At 38.6% G+C, this 23,012-nt stretch overlaps 2 protein-coding genes across 2 annotated transcripts in view; both read left to right on the top strand.

Moving 5' to 3' along the window:
• Positions 1–22,863, top strand: part of LOC100706658 (alpha-2-macroglobulin) — a 30,672-nt gene extending 7,809 nt beyond the window's left edge. The window contains exons 6-36 of the mRNA XM_019353396.2: positions 1,932–2,097; positions 2,184–2,268; positions 2,355–2,478; positions 5,225–5,339; positions 5,434–5,543; positions 5,627–5,794; positions 6,564–6,779; positions 7,338–7,401; positions 7,561–7,706; positions 8,026–8,175; positions 12,312–12,452; positions 12,802–12,889; positions 13,034–13,142; positions 13,451–13,676; positions 14,657–14,783; positions 14,946–15,067; positions 15,157–15,208; positions 18,122–18,205; positions 18,568–18,744; positions 18,831–18,906; positions 19,118–19,274; positions 19,366–19,440; positions 20,085–20,247; positions 20,320–20,507; positions 20,814–21,026; positions 21,720–21,841; positions 21,983–22,073; positions 22,185–22,253; positions 22,343–22,448; positions 22,609–22,650; positions 22,788–22,863. Of these exons, the coding sequence (XP_019208941.1) occupies positions 1,932–2,097; positions 2,184–2,268; positions 2,355–2,478; positions 5,225–5,339; positions 5,434–5,543; positions 5,627–5,794; positions 6,564–6,779; positions 7,338–7,401; positions 7,561–7,706; positions 8,026–8,175; positions 12,312–12,452; positions 12,802–12,889; positions 13,034–13,142; positions 13,451–13,676; positions 14,657–14,783; positions 14,946–15,067; positions 15,157–15,208; positions 18,122–18,205; positions 18,568–18,744; positions 18,831–18,906; positions 19,118–19,274; positions 19,366–19,440; positions 20,085–20,247; positions 20,320–20,507; positions 20,814–21,026; positions 21,720–21,841; positions 21,983–22,073; positions 22,185–22,253; positions 22,343–22,448; positions 22,609–22,650; positions 22,788–22,792 (3,777 nt within the window). The 3' untranslated portion in view covers positions 22,793–22,863. The remainder of the gene's footprint in view (positions 1–1,931; positions 2,098–2,183; positions 2,269–2,354; positions 2,479–5,224; positions 5,340–5,433; positions 5,544–5,626; positions 5,795–6,563; positions 6,780–7,337; positions 7,402–7,560; positions 7,707–8,025; positions 8,176–12,311; positions 12,453–12,801; positions 12,890–13,033; positions 13,143–13,450; positions 13,677–14,656; positions 14,784–14,945; positions 15,068–15,156; positions 15,209–18,121; positions 18,206–18,567; positions 18,745–18,830; positions 18,907–19,117; positions 19,275–19,365; positions 19,441–20,084; positions 20,248–20,319; positions 20,508–20,813; positions 21,027–21,719; positions 21,842–21,982; positions 22,074–22,184; positions 22,254–22,342; positions 22,449–22,608; positions 22,651–22,787) is intronic.
• The window catches only part of LOC106098407 (poly [ADP-ribose] polymerase 14), a 208,140-nt gene that overhangs the window by 126,119 nt on the left and 59,009 nt on the right, over positions 1–23,012 (top strand). The window lies entirely within an intron of this gene.

Here is a 23,012-nt window from a genome sequence, read left to right as displayed (position 1 = left end):
TGGGGAGGACCTGGAGAGAACGACAGTCTATAGAAAGGGCAGCTTTTGAGAAACAGCAAAAGTCTTAGTAGGATTAGCTACCTGCTTAGAATGAGCAGGCGAAAAACAGTCCTTTATATTTTCAGGCTTTGAATAAACAGTCCTCAAGTCAGCAGCTTCAGGATGGACTGACTCCGGAAAAGCTAGATCAGCTGCCATACAAACAGTCCATCAGCTGGTTTCTGCCGAGCAGGCTTTGCTTTTACTTTCAGAGCAGGGGTTTACAGTCTGTGTAGGCATAGCTCTGTGTACAGAAAGAGCAGGTGAAACAAAGTCTTTTAAATCCGGAAACCTGGAAATAACATGCTCAGGAAAAACAGTCTTAGGCTCGGAACCCCCTGACTCATGAACATTCAAACCAATATCTTTGTTAGAATACACAGTCTTATAAAACACACAGTTTTCAAACACTGGGGAGGCATGCTCAGGGTTAACAATTTCAGAAATCGTGGTGCCTGAGGAAACAGTCTCAGAGTTGAAATTATAGCGCTTAGAGTAACCAGTCCCTGTAGTGGCTGCTGATGCTGTTGCCGTTGCTGCGTAGATCGCCAGGAGTGGACGAAGTCTGCTAGCTCCTGAGCTTGTAGCATGTCCCGGGCTCGATGCAGTCCTTAATCAGGCCCTTTACTTATGAGAAGATTCCCCTCTAGAATCACCTCAATGGCGTTTATCCCTACAACCCTAGCCTTGATATCCGAGGTGTGGGAAATTCGCATCATCAGGCCTTGGATGCGGGTCAGGTTGCACTCCCACGATAAGCCTGCTGGGTCCATGTAGTGATCGCGTCATTCTGTCATGATTTGGCTGTGTGGCAGACAGGATTGGACCCATACATGGAAGGTTAAAGTTAAAGCGCAGCTTTATTGCTGGGAAAAAAACACAAACACAAAACCTCAAACACAAAACTAGAAACTAAGAAACTCACAGAACATCAAAGTAAAACAGGAAGCACATGACAGGCACAGAGACAAATTAGACATAGAACAGAGGGAGCTCAAAATACAAAAACAGAAACCAAACACTGGTAACCATAAACCAAAGTGAAACCAAAGATTAATAACAATAATAAAACAAATCAAAACACTGGGACACTGACCCAGGACCGTGACACTCATTGGCTATGGTGATTTCAATTTCAGCGAGTGAAATGGGAAAGATGGGAGCAAAATGGAAGAAATGGAAAATACCTAAACATCAGTAGCCTATGTTTGGGAAGTTCTACAATATCATAGTTTCAGTGGAACATAAGAACAGCTAAATAGTGAATCAGATTGAAAGATGTCTGTAACTACTGTGATGTTGCGCATACATTTGTGAAATCCCATTACGAAGCCTTGAGATGAGCAAAAATCTGCATATTTCCCTGCGTTTTCATGATGTTGATGTGACTATGAAGCTGTAAATTCACTGGCTAATAACTTGTCAGTTACACAAATCATTAGCAAATGAGCATACTCTGGATAGTCATAACATCCCCTACTGGCCATTGAACAGAATGCAGGTTTAAGGCTTCAATTTTCGGACCAGAAAGCTACATCCATCATTTATAGTTTACATCAAAAGTTTACATACGCTCATCGTAGACATGAATGTCATGATAATTTTGAAGCTTTTGGAACAACTCCACTGCTTAGGGGTGTTACTACTCATGGTTGCATCATCCACATGGCAGGCGGGGGATATCATCACGGTCATCTATCAGCCAGTCAGGATTCCATCATGGTACTGTCAGGGATGAGGAGGCCATTTTAAGTGGCTGTATCTGTATGTTATCTTTAATCTTGTTGAAGGGAAACGGAACCAGGAGCGTGGCTAGAACATATTTTCACCTGTATTCATGTGTTCATTTTATGTGTCATAAACACCCACTCCTCTTTGAATGTATTTAACAGGATCCCAATAGAAACAGGATTGGACAGTGGTTAAATGAAACATCCAATAATAAAATATTGCAGCTTTCATATTCCTTGAACTCTGAGGCCCCTGAAGGAATCTACCAAATAATAGTGTCTGTGGGTGAAGATAAATTTGGTCACAGATTCAAGGTGGAAAAGTATGGTAAGTCAGGTCTTTAAATCTTTTTACATTCTGTTTCTAAGATTCTTAATACAATGCAGATGCTAACTTTGATATTTTGTCCCCAGTTTTACCCAAATTTGACATAACAGTAAATGTATCTGAAGAAGTGAGTATTGGACAGGAAGAAGTTGATATTAAATTATGTGCAAAGTAAGTACGAGTCCTTGCTTGACAAATGGCAATTTAGATCTTCATAAAACCTGATTTTTGTTTTTTTTTAAAAATTATTTTCATAGGTACACATATGGACAGCCTGTTCCAGGAAGTTTTACAGTTACGATGTGCCGACCTCTTGGCGGCTCTCGAGTCTCTGCTAAGAAACACAAGATAGAGGCGCCCTGCCACACAGAGACCAAACAGGTACAGTTGTCAAGTCTCATATTTCTCCTGAAACAATGTGCAGATAAAAGCAGACCACATGCCCATGCAGAAGGTATCTGTATATCAGCGATCATGCAGCAACATCATTAAGCAAAATGTCTTCTGTGTGAAGTACTGCTCCTTTTAGGGCTAGGTATCGTCACTGATTTCTACAACTGATTCAATTCTGATTCACAAGGTCCCAATTCAATTGGATTCCATTTAATTTTGACTCAGAAATATTATAATTATGATAATTTACCTTGGATATGCACCTTCGATAGAGGGTTGAAAGAACCCTCTAAACCTTGTAAATTAAAAACATTTAATTCCAAATTATTTGACCAAATTAATTTCTCTGCAATTACAAACTCTGTGTAAACTATCTAGGTATACAAACAAAGCTGAGACTTGTGAGACTTCATCAGAGGTGTGAGCATCACAGCAGACGCCTTTGTGTCAAAGTAACTGAGGATCAAACACAGACAAACATGAAGGAGATTTTTCTGTCCTGGCTTTTTATAGCAGATAACCTTAAAAATATTCTGCAGCAGACAAAAAAGTGATGAAAACCATGAATCAAGAGAGTAACATGATGATGATGCTTAAGTGAAGCAGAACAAAGTTACAGGGATTTTATTAAAGACACAGCTAAGTGTTTTGCAATCTGTCATAATTTGTAAAAGTTAAAACTTCTCCGGTTTTTAACAGCAGATCTGAGGCTTTCTTATCAGAGAAAGCCTCAGCCTGAAAAAAAAACAAAAAAACCAGCACTGTACACAATGGAGAGTGACGAAACTTGCAGTTTCGGAATCAGTTTCAGAATCTGTGAAATGTCAGCTTTCAGCACCCGGCATGCCTGTGTGCGTGCCGTCGGGTCGCGTTTTGTTTTTAGATCTTTTTGTGGAATCGGTTTACCTGCTCTCATTAGCTGTTTGGCAGTTGTTTAAATAGTTTTGTAAGCTTTAAGTTAAAATTCTGGCGTTTCTGGCAAAATACATTTGTAGCTGTGGCACTGAAATGTAATTATTATGTCACTGCAATGTTCAAAATTGGGTGTTTAATCTGGTTTCATGTTGTGTTGTTGCCACCTACTGGTGGACTTGAGAGTTGTGTCTTGTGGTGCGCATGCTTTGGGTCGGTGTTCAGTTAAGCGCATATGCCCCCAGAGACTGAGGACTCGAGCCAGAAAGAGCAGGTTGGCTGTGCATAAAATGAAAATATGGACATTGTGGACTGAAAATGCTCGTGGATGTTTAGTAGAAAGGTGCACACAGTATGTTAGTGTTTTTCATTGCTCATTTCACCAGTTTTTCACAGTGTTAAACATCAGTTGGAGCATGGCCCTTTATTCTACTCTAAACATCAAAAGGAATAACCTTCAGGAGCAGTTATAAAATTTATATTTAAAAATCGATTCAGGATTTAATCTTGCATTATTCAAATTAAAATCGATTTAAATTGGGATATCGATTTTTTAACCCCACCCCTAATCCCTATGACAGTATCTTATCTCAGACTCAGCCCAGTTTGGCTTGTTCATTTTTGTCTTCATTGTTGGTTGAGTGGGTTACTGTCATTGAGAGTTCTGTGTGCAGATGGGCCCCAGATTTAAAGGCTCGTCACCTTTAACTCCGACATGCAGGGAGAGGAGCAGGTAGGTCTTCCTGCACCACTGTTTCATGCCCCTGGGGTTTAGGTGTTGTTCTGGGCTAACTGCAACCTTGGGTCCCTTCTTCCAAACTTTGGAGGGTGGGGTGGATGTGTATCTGTGTGTGTGTGTGTGTGTGTGTGTGTGTGTGTGTGTGTATGTTTGTCTTTCACTGTCTCTGTGAAGTTAAATCATGCAGCTCTAGCTAGCCATAAAAAGACAGAATCAACAGTCTGTGGAGTCAGCTGTAAGACTTTAGTGGCCTAGTATGAAGCAAGTGTTTTAGCACAGTTGAGATGCTACATCTGTGTGTGGTTTGTCAGCTGTACAGTAGCTAAGAGTAAAGCTCTGAGACAACACCACCACCCAGGATACCATTGGATGCCCTCTGCCTTTCCTGAAAGATCTTTTGAGTTACATTTTGAGTTAAAAAAGTCAAAATTTTGAGATTATATCCAATATGGTTTGTGTATCCACTGGTTTGTGTTCATTATTTATAAATGCTGAATTTTTGTCAAGGATGGCTGTGTGGCAGGTAGGAGTAGGACCCAAATGCAGGACTTGAACAAAAGGGTTAACTGAAAGAGGCAGCTTTATACCGCTGTAGATAAAGCACTTAAAACAACAGATGGAGGACTAAATACACAGAGGATAACAAGGGGATGTAAAACAGGAGGGAAATATAGCTGAAATTAATCAGACATAACAAGAGAAGGAAGAATCATAACTGAATACACTGTACACAGGACAAGAAGCTTTCAAAATAAAACAGGAAACATGAGACACACACTAAGACATGGACTGACAGATAACAGGGAACAGTGGGGGGAGAGACATGATTGGGAAAGAGGTGAATAAACATGGAGACACGACAAACTAAATATATATTCTTTGGCTGATGCTTGTGTCAGTGTGTCAGCTCTTAATGAGCTAACCGATTAAATAATGAGTTTGAGTCTTTATTCGATTAGTAACACTGGTAGAGTTTTGACTGGATAAAATGGTTGTAACAAAGTCCAAAGTGTTGCAACCAGCTTAAAGTTTGATGGAAGTTTTTATTGTATTATTTTTGTCTTTTTGTGTTGGCCATTCTAGGCAGACAAGACAGGCTGTACAGCTGTTACCTTCAAGATGTCAACCTTCACCAAAATTCACAAATTCCTTCAAGATGAGCTGATTGTCAGTGCCAAAATGGAAGAGGAGGAAACAGGAAAGTCTTGCAATTGTTATTTTTCATTTAATTTTAATTATTACATTTTTTTAAATTATACATTATTGTTCTAACATTGAGGTTTTGTATTCAGGCATTTCGCAGGAACAAGAAAAGAGAATAAGAATTTCCAATATGCTTGGAAAAGTGTATTTTGTTGATATGCCCAGGATTTATGAACCAGGATCAAATGTAGAAGGAAAAGTAAGTTCAAATTTGTGCTATATAATTTAGAATGTAGTGTAAATAATGTGGGTTTTAGTAATGAAACATTGTGGTTTGAACAGGTTAAAGCCGTTTACTACAATGATACACCCATTTCCAAAGCACCTGTGAAATTGTCGGTGGGAGAACGTTGGTCGGGACACTTACTAAAAAATCTAACAACTGACAGCAACGGTGTCGCTGAGTTTTCATTCAGCACAGATAACGTTCATGAGGATTTTGTCCTCCATGTAAGTAGATAATTGCACTGAAACAGTATTTTTTAAGTAATCATTGGTAAGTTACATGACAATGTTTTCACTGACTTAATATGATTTCTGATGTCGCTTGCCCAAGGTGCTCCAGTAGTAATTAGTGACTATGGTGAAACTGACTACATTAGCTTGCTTCTAAAATCTGACCTTTGTTAGGTCTGCACTCGCAGGTCTTGCTGGTTCAGAGACTTGTCACCGTGAACAAAGCAAGAGAATCAGAGCTCAGTCAGTTTTTACTTGCTGTGCAAGGGAAGCCTGGTCAGCTCTTGAAGCTGAAAGCTCCTCACCTGATCCCAGACAACTTCAAATTCCAGCCTTCCCTCGCAGCCTTTTTATTCAGTGAACACAGTTACACAAGCCCCCATTGTAAAACCCATATGGTGTGTCATAAAACTAAGGCACTGTGTGTGTATGCATGTGCGAGCACGTATGTGCATGTGTGTGTGTATCTGTATACGTGACTTCCTGCTGGTCATAAAAGGGTCATCTCCCCTCACCCCCGTATATGGCTTAACTCCTTTAACGGTCCATCATATACAAGCATAGGTGAGCCCATAAAGGGCAGGAAGTAAACATTCCTTACTAAATAAGCAACCCAGAATCTTACATGCAATGTGCCTGCAGTTTAAGGCAAGGCTTACAAATTTTAAGCACTACAATGACAACTTTTGTCACAATCACTCTAACAACATTCCATTTTTTTTCTTCTTCATCAACTTATTTGTGCTTCTTTTTTACAATTCAGGCAACCCTAAACTATCCAGTATATGGAACTGCTTTTTATGATAGTGGATTTCACGTTATGTATATGTCCCGACCTCCTTCTCAAAATGCAAGAACATTCAGCTCGCTCGAGGTGAAGATGAAGAATCAACCCCTTTCCTGTGATGCAGAAGAGGATATATCTATCCAGTACACTATAGTGAGGGAAGCAGCAATTTCTATGGATGTGATGTATCTGGTGAGTTACTTCTTGTCACAAGTTCATCCACAGTACAAATATATGTATATGTATATATATGTATGTGTATATATACACATATACATAGATATATATATTTGATTTTCTTGTGACCATACGATTGCTGATAGGGAGCTGGTCATGAGATGTTGATCCATTCTCATTACCTCATGTATACAATGCACAACACACGATTAAGCCGAAACCCGGGCCAATAGCCAAAATGGTTGCACAGGTGAAAAATCGTCTCAAAATGGGCCAAAAATTTGCACTGTGTATGCCCAGCTGAACACAACCAAGACATACATTGAAGATTAAGCCTTTATGATTAAGGTTTACATGTCTGCATTGTGTTCTGGCTCTGATGTTGTAGCTCGAGGTGTTAGATACACAGGGAGAAGGCAGCAAATAAACAGCAAAGTGAATCCAGTCAATAAAAAAACCAAAAAAACAAGCAAACTGCATCTGCTTCTCAAATACTCCTGGCATGACTTACAGCTAAGCAAGATGCAAATATCGCATCAGTCATTCTGTGTCATTTTCTTCTATATTCTTCAGGTATTGTCCAGAGGAGCTATTGTCATGCAAGGATTTAAACAGATTAAAGTTAAACATCAGTCAGGTATGTAAAGACTGGCTCAAATCATAAGTTCATCAAATTCTTTTGTAATATGAAGTTTTAAAAAGCCTACCCTTTTTTAAAAACAACAACAACAACTTTGATGATTATTAAAAGAAGATGTATATATTAGCTATTTTGGGGGCTTTTTGTTTGTTTCAGTGAATGAGGGTGAGGTGTCCTTTAAGTTGAGAATTTCTCCTGACATGGCACCAGTCGTCCAGATTGTAGCTTATGCTGTACTTCCCCGTAAGATTGTGATCGCCCACAGTGCTGACTTCTCCACTGAGAAGTGCTTCAGTAACAAGGTATGTGGTGTTGTAAACTGTGTGCAGCTGTGTTAGTTATATTTATCAGTGTAAGTTTAAAGTGTAGGTTTAAAGCATGCCTTTCATATGAAACTATGACATATAAAATCCAAACTTTAATTCAAGTGGCACAGACTTGTCATTCCGAACAATGAAGTCACAGCTTTTGCCAGCATGGAGTGGGCAGTGATCACTACACCTGAACTCCAGAAAACCACATGAAAGCTAATGAATGGTTTCTGTGTTATACAGGCTTGAAGTTTTGTTTTTTAAAACCATTAAAGTTTAGATGGTGTGATGTATGATTTGTGTGTGTCAGGTGTCATTGGAGTTCACGCCTTCTTCAGCTGTCCCAGGAGAAAAAACCAACATGCAGGTGACGGCCCTTCCACACTCTCTGTGTGGTGTGAGTGCCATCGACAAGAGTGTCCTCATCAAGGAGCCTGGGAATATTCTGGATGTAGATAAGGTAACTGTGATCTCAGCCACAGCATGCATCCTTTACTCTCAGTCTCTTCTAGTTTCATAAGTAGCAGACATTATATGAAGGCAACATGGCACTCAGTTTTGGGGGAAGTTCCATAATTGCAAAGACAGGGATTCTCCTGCATCTAAAGAGCCAATCAAAACTGAATGAGGACAAGTATAAGGTTCACAACAGTTTAAGCTGTGTCATGGCAGTATCTCTCTTCCTTGCTGTGTAACCATAGCCAGGGTGCTGCAGAGATGTTTAAAGAGGCAGGTGGTCAAAGTTAAAAAGGGGCACATAGAACCAGGCTGAAGAACAACAACCCACATTAATCAAGAATGTAACATAGAATCGCATCATACTATATCACTGTCATCAGGTGGGGACAATGCAAAGCAAACATAGCCTATGTTTTACCTGGTAGGTACAATGTTGCTGTTGAGGGGTTTCTGCTTTTCCTGCTGCTGATAGTGCCGGAGGGCAGGGCTGTGTTGAGACTGTAGACTGTAAAAAGTCCATAGGAGAGATGGTAGCCGATTGAACATGTGTTATGCAAAGACTGGTGACAGCGCTTGGAACCATAAGGCAACAAAAAACTGTGAGAAATAAACTAGGCTCTGCCTGTGAATCACTCTTTGCCTCTCTTCTCCTTCCATCCCCTCATCTCATCTATCACTCTCCACTTGCTGTCCATCTGAGAACAAGGCACAACTTGCTATTGCAATAATCTATGATTTAATTATCCACACTTAAAAACTCTTGCACTTAATCCACAAAGTAATGATAGAAAATGTTATAGAACCAAAACATTGTGTTCATTGTTGTTTTTATACTTGAATACCTCTACAATCCAACAACTGGTACATGTGTTATTGTTACCTGTGCTCTTTTTAATCCAGCTAGTGAGGGATCCACTGCCTCTAGCCTCACACAGCTCCTTTTGTCACTGTTTCCTCCTCATGTACTTACAGGGCATTGCTGGACAATGTTATATCATGAGTAATAATTTAAAAAAATCTATACACATAAAACACGCGCACGCACACACACACACACGGACATACAGTGACATTTTATACCTTCTCCAGAATACTGTATATACTATGGCCACAAGTGTGCATCATGGTGCTGATCCAGAATACTTCCCTTATTATTTATTCCTAGTGCTATAATAATAAAGTAATGAAAATTAAAACAATAAAGTAATAAATATAAAATAAAGTATTTATGATGATTCCAAGACAAACATGAACACAATAAGCTAATACTCCTGTGTGCTATAGATTACAGTGTGCACTGTACACTAGGGCTGCCACAAACGATTATTTTGATAGTCGACTAGTCACCAATTATTTTTGTGATTAGTCGACTAATCTCATCATGCATCCATTGGATGTAAAATGTACACCTTATTGCACCAGCATGCATCTGCTCTTATATAACTATCATTAGCTTATAGCTTGAAGTGTTTAAGGTATGTGCTAACCAAATATATAGACAAGATGATAGTTTATTAAACTTTTAATAAAATTTGTGGATTGTCTCGGTGGAGTTTAATATACTCAGCCGTCTGATCTTTGCTCCCCAAAATATAACAGGACACTGGAGTATATTCTCCACCAGCTCACACTTCTGTTTGATCAGTTTTCTGTTTGACGTTTATTCAGCTGTGTAAAAACTATAACTTTAATCTCAGCCAAACCGATTTACTGAGGAACAAATAAAACACTGAAAAAAGCCAAACAATAACATTTTTAAGTTATCTAAGTGACTTATATATCATGTTTAAACTGAGTAGCGAAAGACTGAAGGGGTTTGAAAACGATGTGCTAGAAGTTCACTGTTCTCGTCGAGCAGATATTTGAAGTTTACACAGCTACATTTTTGCCTGAAAATATCTTAAAAGTTTATTTTGTGACCCAGAAAGAGTAATATTACAACTAACTAGCTGCCGCCATTGTTGGAATCTGGAATTGGCTGGGCCGCGCTATGAATTCTGGGATAGGTTGGGCCACAGAGGATACACCCAACCCATTTTTCAAATGTGGGGAAAAGGAGGATGCATTTGTTGCAGTCTTCGAATTTGGACAGCCTTTGTCGCGTCGCTGTCACATAATCGGCCTATAAATGCGGCCTCCGAAGGATGTGGCCCCTGAATTTGGACACAGCTACGATACTGGAGACTGCTTCTTCTTCTTCTTCTTTGGCGTTTAACGGCAGCTGGCATCCTTGTAGATGTATTGCTGCCATCTTCTGTTTCAGTCCGTTATTACACTCTTAATCTAAGGATCACAATCAGCCAGGGTTTCGGGTGAGCTCATTGTGAAACCTGTGTCTGGGAAGGGAACTCAAAACTGGGAACTTCAAATCACGGACAAACAGAATCCCACAATCTTGATTTTTAGTTCACAAACACTTGTTGTAATGACTAACTACTCCTGACATTTTGGAGATGTTTGCTCTTTATACAGTAAAGTTACAGGAGATACAAATAACATCTGGCCGTTCCTGCCACAATTTTTCCCCGTCCAAATCACGGACAAACAGTATCCCACAGTTGTTTATGTTTTAGGCATTTTTTGAAAAATGTATTGATAGCAACGTTGAATATTATTACACAGGAAAAAATAACTACATGTAAAATAATCACACCGTGACGCCTCTGCCTTTCTAAATGGAGGGACAGTAACTGCGTGTGTATATGTAAGCGTGTAAAACCTGAAGATAGTCAGATTAACAGTATTTTGTCTCTATCTGCCATTCTGTAATTCATCTCATGTAAACAATAACGTGGCGCACAGCGTGACGTGAAAAGAGGCACATACCTTTGACGTTGCGTGACAACTCTGTATTCCTCGTCCACACCTAAATGCAAAAAAGGAGTTTTAAAAAATCTCAGTTTTCGGTGATTCCAAACGCCGTTTACATGTGGACGAAACAGCTGCGTTTTCAAAATTACCCGTGTAGGTGTGGACGTAGCGTAAAAGAGTTAGTAGTTTATTTTCTTACTACATGAAGATTACTTGTATTTGCTTAATTGTTTACTAAATGTTTGAGGTGTGAAATAAACCGCAATGGAGCAAAATATGGGTGTGTCTGGTTGGAGGATGTATGTGTGAGGGGGGGCGAGAACATCTTTCTTTTAAAACAAAGGGGGGCATAGCGAAAAAAGTTTGGGAACCATTGCCTTACACTACGATGACCTGGATGACTGAGAACCTTACATTACACTCTTAAATCCTACTACTTATTGCGTCTTTCGGATCTTACAAAGCTTCAAACGATGCGTTGACTATTAAATGTCGACGATTTTGATAGTTGGCGTAATCATGACTAGTCGACTAATCGTGGCAGCCCTACTGTACACCTACTGACTGGTTTTTGTTGCATCAGTCTGCATCTCCCAATTAATTTGTGCTTCTCCCACAGCTCTGCACTGCTTTGCGAGCTCGTTCCTAACCAGCACTCTCTGTCGTCAAGGGCGATCATTGGTTAATGGTAGTCATGTGACTGATGCAAGCCAGATTCTATTATTTAGCAAAACTGTGATTAATATTTAAATATTATTGTTGAGGGGCACAGGCAGGCCTCCAAAATTAAAAAATTAAAAATGTTCTCTTCCGATTTTCCTCTGTTTGTTTTCTTTTTTTGTATAATACAACAATTAATACAATTCAACACTGATTTTGTTATGGAGCATCCTGTCATGTCAATTTATTATTAAAAAAAATTTGTATGCATGTATAACACAATTAAAGTACAACTTATGAATAATAATAACAAAATGAATGCACATTTCTATACCCAGATTTCAGTTGGCACATTGAAATTCAAGTACATAACTGTAATTTGACATGTTTTTCAGAGATGACAATATTAATAATATTTTAGCAATAAAAAAAACTTTGATTAAAGAGCTTGCACATACTGGTGGATTACCCATTACAGAATAAAAGATATTGTTCATTTAAGATGACCTTGGTATAAAACTTTGAGTGGTGATGTGATAACTTTTAAACGCTACATATGTTGTTCATATAAGTGCAGACCCTTAATCTGATTTTCTCAGTTATTTGAATTTCCTAAAACAACATTTATTTGTTATTGTATACCTTTGAACCATTTTTTCTGTTTAGATATTTAACTTGCTGCCTGTCTGGAAAGCATATTTTGTTCCATATAAGCTTCACGACCCATATTCAACAAAATGTTGGAATGTGAGAAAAAGAAGATATATTCAAACTGATCACTACAAAGAAGCCTACATAACTTTCCAGGTAATATATAAATATTTTCCATGAGCATGTGTTGTGTGTTTGACTTATATAAAACATAGATCCACCTTCTTGGTCCTGGCGTTAAACCTTGACTCTGTCAAATGTTCCACATGATGTGAATCTTAATAGCTGCAAAAAAAAAAAAAAAAAAAAAAAAAAATATGACAAACAACGATACAATAGTCCTTCTCTTCAGCATTGGTGAGCTTGGTGTAGTCACAAGATCTTTCCATCTGCAGAATTGTATTAGATCATTCCAGCTATCTCCAGAGCATATCAGCTGATGATAAATGTAATACTTTTCATGGCTTTAGCTGCAATTAACTCTCTGTGATGTTTGTGTGTCTAGAATGTAGGATTAAAGGTGGCAACAAACTTGCTGCTTCAAATTCCTCGTTGTGTGAGATTCCTGGGAAGGAATTATTACCATGAACCTCGTAATATTTTTATGCTTTCTTTTTTTAAAATTGCAAATGATAAAAACGTTGGCAAAATCGAAGAAGAATGTCACAGCTTCTTGATTCTGATTGAGTTTTTATACTTTTTTTTGTTTGTTTTTTTTAACCATTCTACACCACAAGTGGATCCAATTTTCCCAAACGTAGGATCTTTAGGTCCACCAGGACCACCTATGGCTACCATCCGTGCTTTCTTCCCAGAGACTTGGATATGGGACCTGGTGGAAGTTGGGTATGCTGTTTTTTAATAGGTTTTTGTTTTGCTTTTTGTTTTTTTCAAAGCCATTTTTTGACCATGACATTTACTGACATTTAAATTAGTAAGGGAAAATTAGTTTGTGTACATATAGGGGCATTTATGGACCCCTGCGGATGTTAACCTGTTTTCATGTTTAGAATTCTGCTCTGAATTCTAAATTTCTAAGAATGTGGTGACTGCGACACTGTCATTTGCATGCATTGTTTTTGTTGGCTAATCTGAGTAATGTAGCTATGTTTGACCATCTGAAAATGTCCACATTTGTAAATCTGCTGTTTCAGAGAGTCTGGAACAAAGGATGTGTCCCTCACTGTCCCTGACACCATCACCACCTGGGAGACGGAGGCTTTCTGTTTGTCCTCTCAGGGTTTTGGTTTGGCTCCTCGAAAAGAAGTTAAGGTCTTCCAGCCCTTTTTCCTTGAGCTCACCATGCCCTACTCCATCATCCGGGGGGAGCACTTTGAACTGAAGGCAACTGTCTTCAACTACCTGACAAGTTGCATCATGGTGATCAATGTTTCTATATCAACTAAATAAATATGTCAAAAATTTTCAGCATGCTGATAGACTTTACAGATGATTTTGTCATGAACCAAAGTCCTATACCAAGTGGTCACCATAATTATTACAATACAGTGGTTTATAAACATAGTCCAGATATTATGGAAAACAGATCTGTATATACTGTCGTTTATGGTTAAGTTGGAATCTATAATTAAGAGGAAGCAAATGTGTGATGAGCAGGAAGTGGACCCGGATGCAGAACTCATCTAACAGAATAAAACTCAAAATGTCACCTTTATTTACACTGACTGGGCAGGGTGGGAAGTGACTGACTGACATAGAATACATGCACAATGAGGGATGACCCAACAAAGAAGAGAGAGCGAAGTAGAAAATGTATACTGTAAGTAGGAGGGTGATTAAGGGAAGTGGACACACGTGGAAACACAGCTGACTTGAATCAAAACTAATAACAGAGAGGAAGCAAAAGTCAACATTATACCCATGAGACAAGAGACTATCAAAATAAAACAGGAGGTAAAAGCCAGACTGGGGAAAAATAGACATATCAACTACACAGGGAACATAGACAAGACAGTGACAGACTAGACACGAAGAGGAACAAACACAAACCAACAAGAACTGAGAACTAAAAATAACTCAGAAGCACAAGTCAAATCCGTAACTCAATACTAACTAAAACAAACTTTTCAATCCAAATACTTTCAAAGAAATAAATAACAAGTCCAGAAAAAAACTAAAAAAGTGTCAGGAAGGGTATCCTGTGTAAAAAATCTACCAAATCAAAACAGGTGATGTGACCCTTTGTGAATAAGGGAGTAGCTGAAAGTAGCTTTTAGTTTGTTACACTTGGTCTGATGTTGTTTTCTCTGAATATAACTTCTGTCCTTACAGAGTAACAAGAAAACACTGAATTTCTCTTTTACTTAGAAATTCAACCCACTGTTTTGTTCTTTGTGCAGGTCACGGTCTTTGCTACGCCTTCCTCAGATTATACCCTCACCCCTCTTTCTGGAGACCAGTACACATCCTGTTTGTGTGCTAGCCAGCGCAAGACTGTGAGCTGGACCATGATTCCAACAGTTTTAGGTAAGGGTAATGTTTTTGTCCACGCTGGTGTAAATGTCCTTTCAGGCAATGCCTCATCTCTTTTCAGTCTCTAAAACATCAGTAAGATTATCTCAATAACATTATTTTAATGTATGAGACTTTACAGGGTTGAGAAAAATGATGTTTGTTGTCCTTTTTTAGGGGCTGTGAATGTGACTGTGTCTGCTGAGGCAGTGCCATCCCATGTTTCATGTGATAATGAGGTTGTGAGCGTACCAGAGAGAGGCCGCATTGATGTGGTCACAAAATCCCTCATAGTAAAGGTTGGTGCCATTAACACAAGATGACATACATTCTGCATTTGAAATTTTTTTTCTCATGAAACTTTTACTCATAACTTTTTTCTTCTCAGGCTGAGGGGACTGAGATGACAAAGACATCCAACCAGTTGCTTTGTCCAAAAGGTCAGTGTAGTTTCTGCCAAACAAAACGGCCAAATATTTACAAAAAAAAGATCAAATAAACTTATAAACAAACTGAAATGGTATATTTCAGTTTGCTTTGGATGACATGTCACAAAAGCATAATTCAGTAGCAAATTATGTATGAACTTGTTGAGCAGTCTTTACCTTGGAAAATAATCTCTCATCTTCCTCCCCTGTCTGATATTTCTCATTTGAAAAAATGCTTTCAAAGTTACCTGCCATTAAAAAAACATTATTCCATTGCTTGCACCTCTTCTGCACCAATAGCTAGATGCTGTAGTAACACTAATGCAACTTTATCTAGCCTGTCTGTGCAATGAATGCATCACAGGAACACAAAGAAAATGTGATGTGAGGAAATACAATTTTACTTAAATGTTTATGTACATTCATCATGGACATGAATTTATTAATCTGAACTGCTGATTTTGTAGACTGGAATGATTGCACAGCATACAGCTTTAATTTCTTTAAAAACAAGACTTGGGTGCACACATTTGAATTTTGTTGGATTTTATCTAATTTATACAGAATCAAAATGTATACACCCTGAAACATATACATGTACGCCCACAAACACTGGCTAAATGTCCTTGTCAAGTTGCATCTTGACCAGATGCCTTTGGTAGCCATCAACAAACTTCTTCTATAACTCTGGCTCAATATTTAGCAACTCTTCTTGGCAGAATTGGTAGCGTTCATTTAAATAGATTGGTTTCCTGACCTGTACCTGGCTTGTAAGAGTCCACAAATTTTCAATAGGGTTGAGGGTGGGGCTTTGGGGAGAGCATCCCAGAAGCCCAGTGATAGCCTGCTTCATCCATTCCAAAATCAGTGTTTGGGATCATTGCCCTGTTGGAACACCCAGTTGTATCCAAGTTTCAACTGTGTAGCTGTTGGCTTGAGGTGAAGTTGAAGGAAAAGTGCAATGTATAAGTACCACTGGCAGCAAAACAGCCCCAGAGCATGTTGAAGAATGCATTGTTGATATTTGGCACTATCTTCTTGTTTAAAAGTCTCATCTTTACTCCTCCAAACATACCTCTTGTCAATGTGGCAAAATAGCTCAGTCTTTCTCTTGTCCAACCATCAAAGCTTTCTCCAGAAGCCATTGGCAGCAGCAAATTTCAATCAGGCTCGAAGGCTTTGATTTTGGCGCAATCTAGGTCAGCATGCTCTCAGTTCATGGTGATGTAAAACTCACTTCACTGTTTACAATGGCTTGTGTTCCAGCAGTTTCCAGTTAATGGCACGCTTCAGCTTTGGTGGTTCCTGAACATCCTAACTAATTTCCTCTCATCTGAAGGTGACAGTTTGGATCTTCTTCCAATGAGTCATGTCAAAGAAATCTTATTTTATGCTTTTAAAGAAACTGGCCGTTGTAGTTGATCATGATTACAAACAAGAAATTAATAGGCCATGGACTTGTCACCCAAAATAAATTCAAACTTATGCACCCAATTCTTGTTTTTTAGAGTAGTTAAAGATGTGTGCCATACATTCATTCCCGCCTGGAAAAGAACAGTTCAAAGATGTCATTAAAAGCCCCAAATTACCAAAACATTAATATCCATGATGAGCAGATGTAAACCGGACCATTGGATCTCATCATTTTGTCATTTAATTTATTAGACAGTAATAAGCATCACATCCTTCAATTGAGATGAGCCCTTTTTAACCTCTGTAGGAAGTGCAGGAGCTGATGAACTTTTTTGTCAATGGAGCCGGCATGTAGGGTTTAAGTCAGTTTGTTTGCCACATGCACCCCCAGGTATCTTATATGCCTCTCCAGCAGTGTTCTTGATGTAGACTGGGGTGTGCACGGGCTGATTACTTCTGAAGTCGAAGACTAGTTGGTTTTTCAACATTCAGAATCAGGTTGTTGTTGTTGCACCATGCTACAAAAGTTTGCATCTCTATTCAGATGAAATGAGGACCCCCAATGCTATGTCGTTGGTGTACTTTATGATGTAGTTATACTAAACTTTGCACAATAGTCATGGGTCATTAGGCATAAAGCAAATAGGTCAGGACACACCCCTGTGGGGACACTGTATGTATTGTGCTTGATTTGTTCTGTCCTCCCTGGACATACTGTCCAATCTCCTCACAGGTTGACCACATCTTCCCTGAAAAGTGGTCTGAATAAACTTAACACACTGACGCTGTTTCCATGTGAAAATTGAGTTTTCATTTAACAACATACATGGCCATTCACCACGGACCAGGAAGTTGTTGTTGAGAGGCTATTAAAGCTTAAAAAGTCACAAAACTTAGTACACACCTCAGACATGATGAAGATGATACTAATGGGTCTGGCAAATTGGTTCTATAGCGCCACCTAAAATTATTAAATGAAGCAGGCGTAGGTCTGTTTCATTTGCATTTATGAAATTTCAAAGCCTCGTGTAATTTTATAAAAGACTTCTGGAGTGATACTCTTAACCAAAGAATTCAAATATTTTGAATTTAAGATGCAACTTTTGCACCATTTTCTGCTTTTGTACTTTTACAAACTTCGAGAGAGTTAATAGGATCAGCACGGCCTTTTAGTTCAATCTAAAGACCTTGGCGACACCAAATTATGAAGCTTTTGAGGTTTGGTTAAGGATGTCTGAGGCGACACGCCAAATTTTGATAATTCCCCACAGGACATTTATTTGTTACAGAGTATCTCAGCTATATATGAGATATTTATAGTTATATCTCATATATACACTATGCCCACTATGTTACAAACTTGACATGCTTGGTAAAAGTCAGTCTGGAGACATCTGTGTGGAATTATAAGGTCACACTCATAGCAGTGACCGCCTACTGATTCAAAACCATTGTGGTACTGACATTCTGATTAAGCTTCTCTCTGTATGGTGATTGTTTGTCTGTACACAGGAGACACACTGACAGAGGAAACCGAGATACAGCTGCCTGAGAATGTGGTTGAAGGATCTGCCCGCACTTTTGTATCAGTCCTGGGTAAACCTGATGATTTTTAACTAAATGAGTTTAGATTAATCCAAAAAGAAATATAGCAAGTTTAATATTTCAATCAATAGTGAATTAATATAAAAGACGAATACAACTAGACTGGCATTGTTTTTGCCTGGTTTTGAAACATGCTTTGAAATGAGACTCCAACAGTTTTGCAGTTTATAAAATAGTTTAGAAACTACATTCCAATAACAAAGTGCAAAAAAATTGAATTTAGTATGTACAGTTTTTATATAACCTGCTGTATTTTTCTAAATATTTAACTTGTTTACTAGCTTTAATCTATTTGCAGTTCAAGTGTGTGAAAGTTGTATGTTATGTCTCAGTGACTGAGTGCCTCTGATCAGGTGACATCCTCGGCCGGGCTCTGAAGAACTTGGATGGACTGCTCCGGATGCCGTATGGATGTGGAGAGCAGAACATGGCTCTTCTAGCCCCCAACATCTACATCCTCCAGTACCTGAAAGGCACACAGCAGCTCACCCCAGCCATCATGGAAAAAGCCACCAACTTCCTGACCAGTGGTGAGTGTGTTTGTTTCATAGTGGGGCTAAAAGCAAAGGTTTATGAATAGAATATCTATTTAAGAGTTATTTTCCTGTTGTTACAGGTTACCAAAGACAGCTGAACTACAAAAGTGATGAAGGCGCATACACCACATTTGGAAGAGGACCAGGAAACACTTGGTGAAAATAATAATTACCTTAATATTCCATTTGCCTCACAAACAAAACTGAACCTGTTGGTGAAATTTACTCCTTAAATATCCCATCCTGTTATCATTTTATTTCTGGAAATGTGGAAAATCAACTCACCTTATAATGGTATAACTGTGACACATTTTGATATAATTTCGAAACATGAGGAAGTTTTCTTTTGGTTGCTTTTTTATGTCAGGCTGACTGCTTTTGTGATGAGAAGTTTTGCCAAAGCTCAGTCTTTTGTCTACATTGATCCAAGAATTATTGAAGAGTCTAAGACATGGCTGGAAAATAAACAACAAGCAAATGGCTGTTTTAAAAAGTCAGGCAAACTCTTCAACAACAGAATGAAGGTAAGTCCATACTTTAGCTGGACACTGATACTAATTATGTATGGAGAGAAATTCTAGCAGCACACAGAAATAACTTGGTTTCACTCACCAGGGAGGTGTGTCTGATGAAGTGACTCTCAGTGCATACATCACTGCTGCTTTCTTGGAAATGAATATATCCCAACATGTGAGTAAACTTGATGTGATCCCATTTGTACAATGTAAAAAAAAAAATACAACACTGACTTGTATATGTTTATTTCATTTTCTTCTTTTGACGTCCATTTTCCTCTCATTTTTAAAAGAAATTTTTATGATAGATTTCCAAATCACTTAAGTCGATACTTTCTGCCTGTAGGTGAAAAGGAAATATGTTAAAGCATTATTCCTATTTCCAGTCATGAAAATGAAGTTAAACAAATAATTACATCAAGGAAATGATCAACTTTGGTGATATAAGATAAGATAAGATAAGATAAGATAAGATAAGAAGAACTTTATTTATCCTGAGGGAAATTCTTTTGTCATACACATGCTCAATGCTTCAAGAGAGACAAAGGAACAGAGGAATAAGATATACAATATATACAATAAGAATAGTAGTATACAGTAATATACAATAGGATAGTGCAAAATATAATATCAAATAACTCTAACGAAGTAACAATATAACTATATCCTGAAAAATAAATAGCTTAACTATTAGTGCAGGTGATTCTAAAAAGTGACATAGTATTGTGCAATTGAATAAAAGAGAGTAGCAGCATATGTCCTGTCCTGGGCAGGGTCAATAGTTTGTCTTCATAGGGCTCTTCTTTTGATGTTTTAAAGGATCCTGTGGTGAATAATAGCTTGGCTTGTCTCAGGGAGTCCATCAATGACCTCAGCAACACCTACACTACAGCTCTGCTAGCCTATGTCTTCACCCTGGCAGGAGACACGGAGACCCGCGCTCACCTTCTGCAGCACTTAGACACAGTTGCAGTGAGGGAAGGTGAGTCAGCATCTAACAGGAAATCATTCAGGTGTTATTACCATAACTGTAACTTTTATTGTATGTTTGTAGGAGGTTTCCTGTACTGGTCTCAGACAGCAGCAGAGACATCAGCCTCCCTGTCAGTGGAAATCAGTTCTTATGTGCTGTTGGCCAAACTCAGTGCCTCCACAGCTGCTGACGACCTGGGTTATGCCTCTGGCATTATTAGGTGGCTGACTGGCCAGCAGAACTACTACGGAGGCTTCTCCTCCACTCAGGTGCTACACCACCCAAACAGCTTAAATCTTTGAGTTCGTATACACTGGGATAAATAGAAACTAATTTGACATTATCTTAGTGAAGGTGAATACGGAAGTTTTACTTTGTTGTTGCTGTCCTGTAAAACACAAAATATAAATCTCCAAAATTACATATTTTCTATGAGATAAGTAAAACTGTCTTGTTTAACAAAAATTGGTTTTACATAACAATATAGAGTTCTACATATCAGAGCTGCTGACTGCACCAGTGTGCATATTTGTATAACTGAACAGTATATGTAATAGCTGTGATTTTGTTTGTAGGACACAGTGGTGGCTCTTCAGGCTCTGGCTCTCTACTCCACTCTGGTGTTCAGTCCTGAGGGTTCAAGCACAGTGACAGTTCAGTCTGACAGCAGTCAGCTGACATTCGATGTAAATCCGGGCAACAAACTGCTCTACCAGGAGGAGACGATGCAGGGCGTGTCAGGAAAGTACAGCCTGGAGGTGAAGGGCACTGCATGTGCGTCAGTGCAGGTCAGTGACAGTATCGTGACAACGTCCTGGTTGTTCCTTTTTCCAAATAAAGACGCATAATGAAAAAAAAGACAACTTTAGAGCACAACTAAAAAGTGTGGTTTCACTCAGAAAAGCACATTTGCTTATCCATCCATGTATTTGCTCAAATTATCCAAATTCAGGAAGCAGTGGCTTCCCACTAAGGAAATGATTTCAAACATTCCTTTTCCTGCTATTTTTTTTTTTTTTTGTTCTTCATGATGGATTAGGGCCAAATGACATGGAAGGTCTAGCTACACCCTGTGTATCCTTGCAGTTGGACATGCCTGGAAAATCCCCAGAGGATAGTATCATAAAGGCATCCTGCTAACATGCCTGCACTATCTTAGCTGTCATATTTTTAAGTCAAGAACCAGCAGTTCTATTTACAGATCCCTCCTCGGGTCCAAGCCTTCATCTCGATTTTAAATGTTTTGATTAAAGAAGCTCCAAGTCAACCTGACATTTCTGCCCACAATTAGTGTACATAACCGTTTGGCCACAACCACCCAAATAATTTCATATTTCTGTAATGAGTCCCCTAAAATGTGATGCCACTATGTTTTGAATATAAATGAGAAACATAAACATAAAAACATGAACAGATTTATATTCTTCTTATTATTACTATTATTTTAAATTACAAACCTCTTTTGGTTGACTATTTCCCAGATTTCTGTTCACTACAACATCCCGAGTCCCACTGATGTCACTACTCTCAGCGTGGAGGTCAAATCAGAGATTGATGCAACAAGTGAATCCAGACGCAAGCTCACTCTGACAATAAAATCCCTGTAAGTATTTAACAGATTAGATATGTGTTAGGGGAATTTTATTTACCACTGTGGCACAACTGTTGGAAATGTGGCTGTCCAGATGGAAAAGCATCTATGGATACACATCAGTGCGATCACTTTTTAACTGTTCAAACACAGGTACAGTGGAAAGGAGAATACTACCAACATGGTGATCCTGGATATCAAAATGCTCTCTGGATTTGTCCCAAATGCAGTGTCTTTAAAGATGGTGGGTTATTGCAGTTATTAGCTGAATAGAAATGTTGCTACCATGTGTCAGTTTGTGATGAGATAAAGGTGATGATAAAATATTAATAAGGAGACTGTTGTCTCCTCACAGCTCAAAGGTGCCCCATTGGTGGATCGTGTTGAAGAAACAGGAGATCATGTTCTGGTGTATTTACAGGAGGTGAGAGATATTCACAGTGTGGATACCAGATGATGATGTTTTGGGGTTTTTTTTACAGAGTGTATCTCCTGTTTTTTAATTCTGTTTAGTTACCAAAGGACATGCCCATGAACTACAGCTTGACGATCATAGAAGAACTTCGAGTGGAGAACCTGAAACCAGCTGTGATCAAAATCTATGACTACTACCAGCCAAGTACAACTCTAACTCACTTCACTGCAACAGCACACTGACACACTTTGCTCCTCAGTGAAGCTGTACAACAAAAAACAGTTAACAGAATTTGAAGGATCAAATTTAAATGTGTTGTAAAAACACAGCCAGTCACATTTTTCCACATTGTTTTCTCTCTCAGGTGACCAGGCTGAGACTGAATACATTTACCCATCAGCTGCAGGTAAAAAACTGTTATAGCGAGAACACCACATTTCACACAAAATTAAATTACATTTATTTCGTAAATATTTGTTCAATGAAAATGAAATGATTATTTTAACAAAATTGCATCCTTACCTTTTATTCTTTTTTTTGCAGCTTAAAGATGTGCAGTCAGTCCTGAGGGCCTCACTCAATTGAGTACATTTTAATAAAGATGCTTTTTAAACACACATGTGCCTCCATATGTTTTGTTTCCATCTACAAATAGGTCTTCTGTATAAAAATTTCATCCATCTCAATCTGACTCTAGCATCCTATTCTGTCACACTAACCCTCTGCATGTCTTCTTTCACTACATAATGCCTTTGCCATCAGAGCGTC

This window comes from Oreochromis niloticus, linkage group LG3 (assembly GCF_001858045.2).
Source record: "Oreochromis niloticus isolate F11D_XX linkage group LG3, O_niloticus_UMD_NMBU, whole genome shotgun sequence".
Classification (NCBI taxonomy): Eukaryota; Metazoa; Chordata; class Actinopteri; order Cichliformes; family Cichlidae; genus Oreochromis; species Oreochromis niloticus.
Note: the sequence above shows the minus strand (reverse complement) of the source record. Positions and strands in the feature narration are given on the sequence as shown.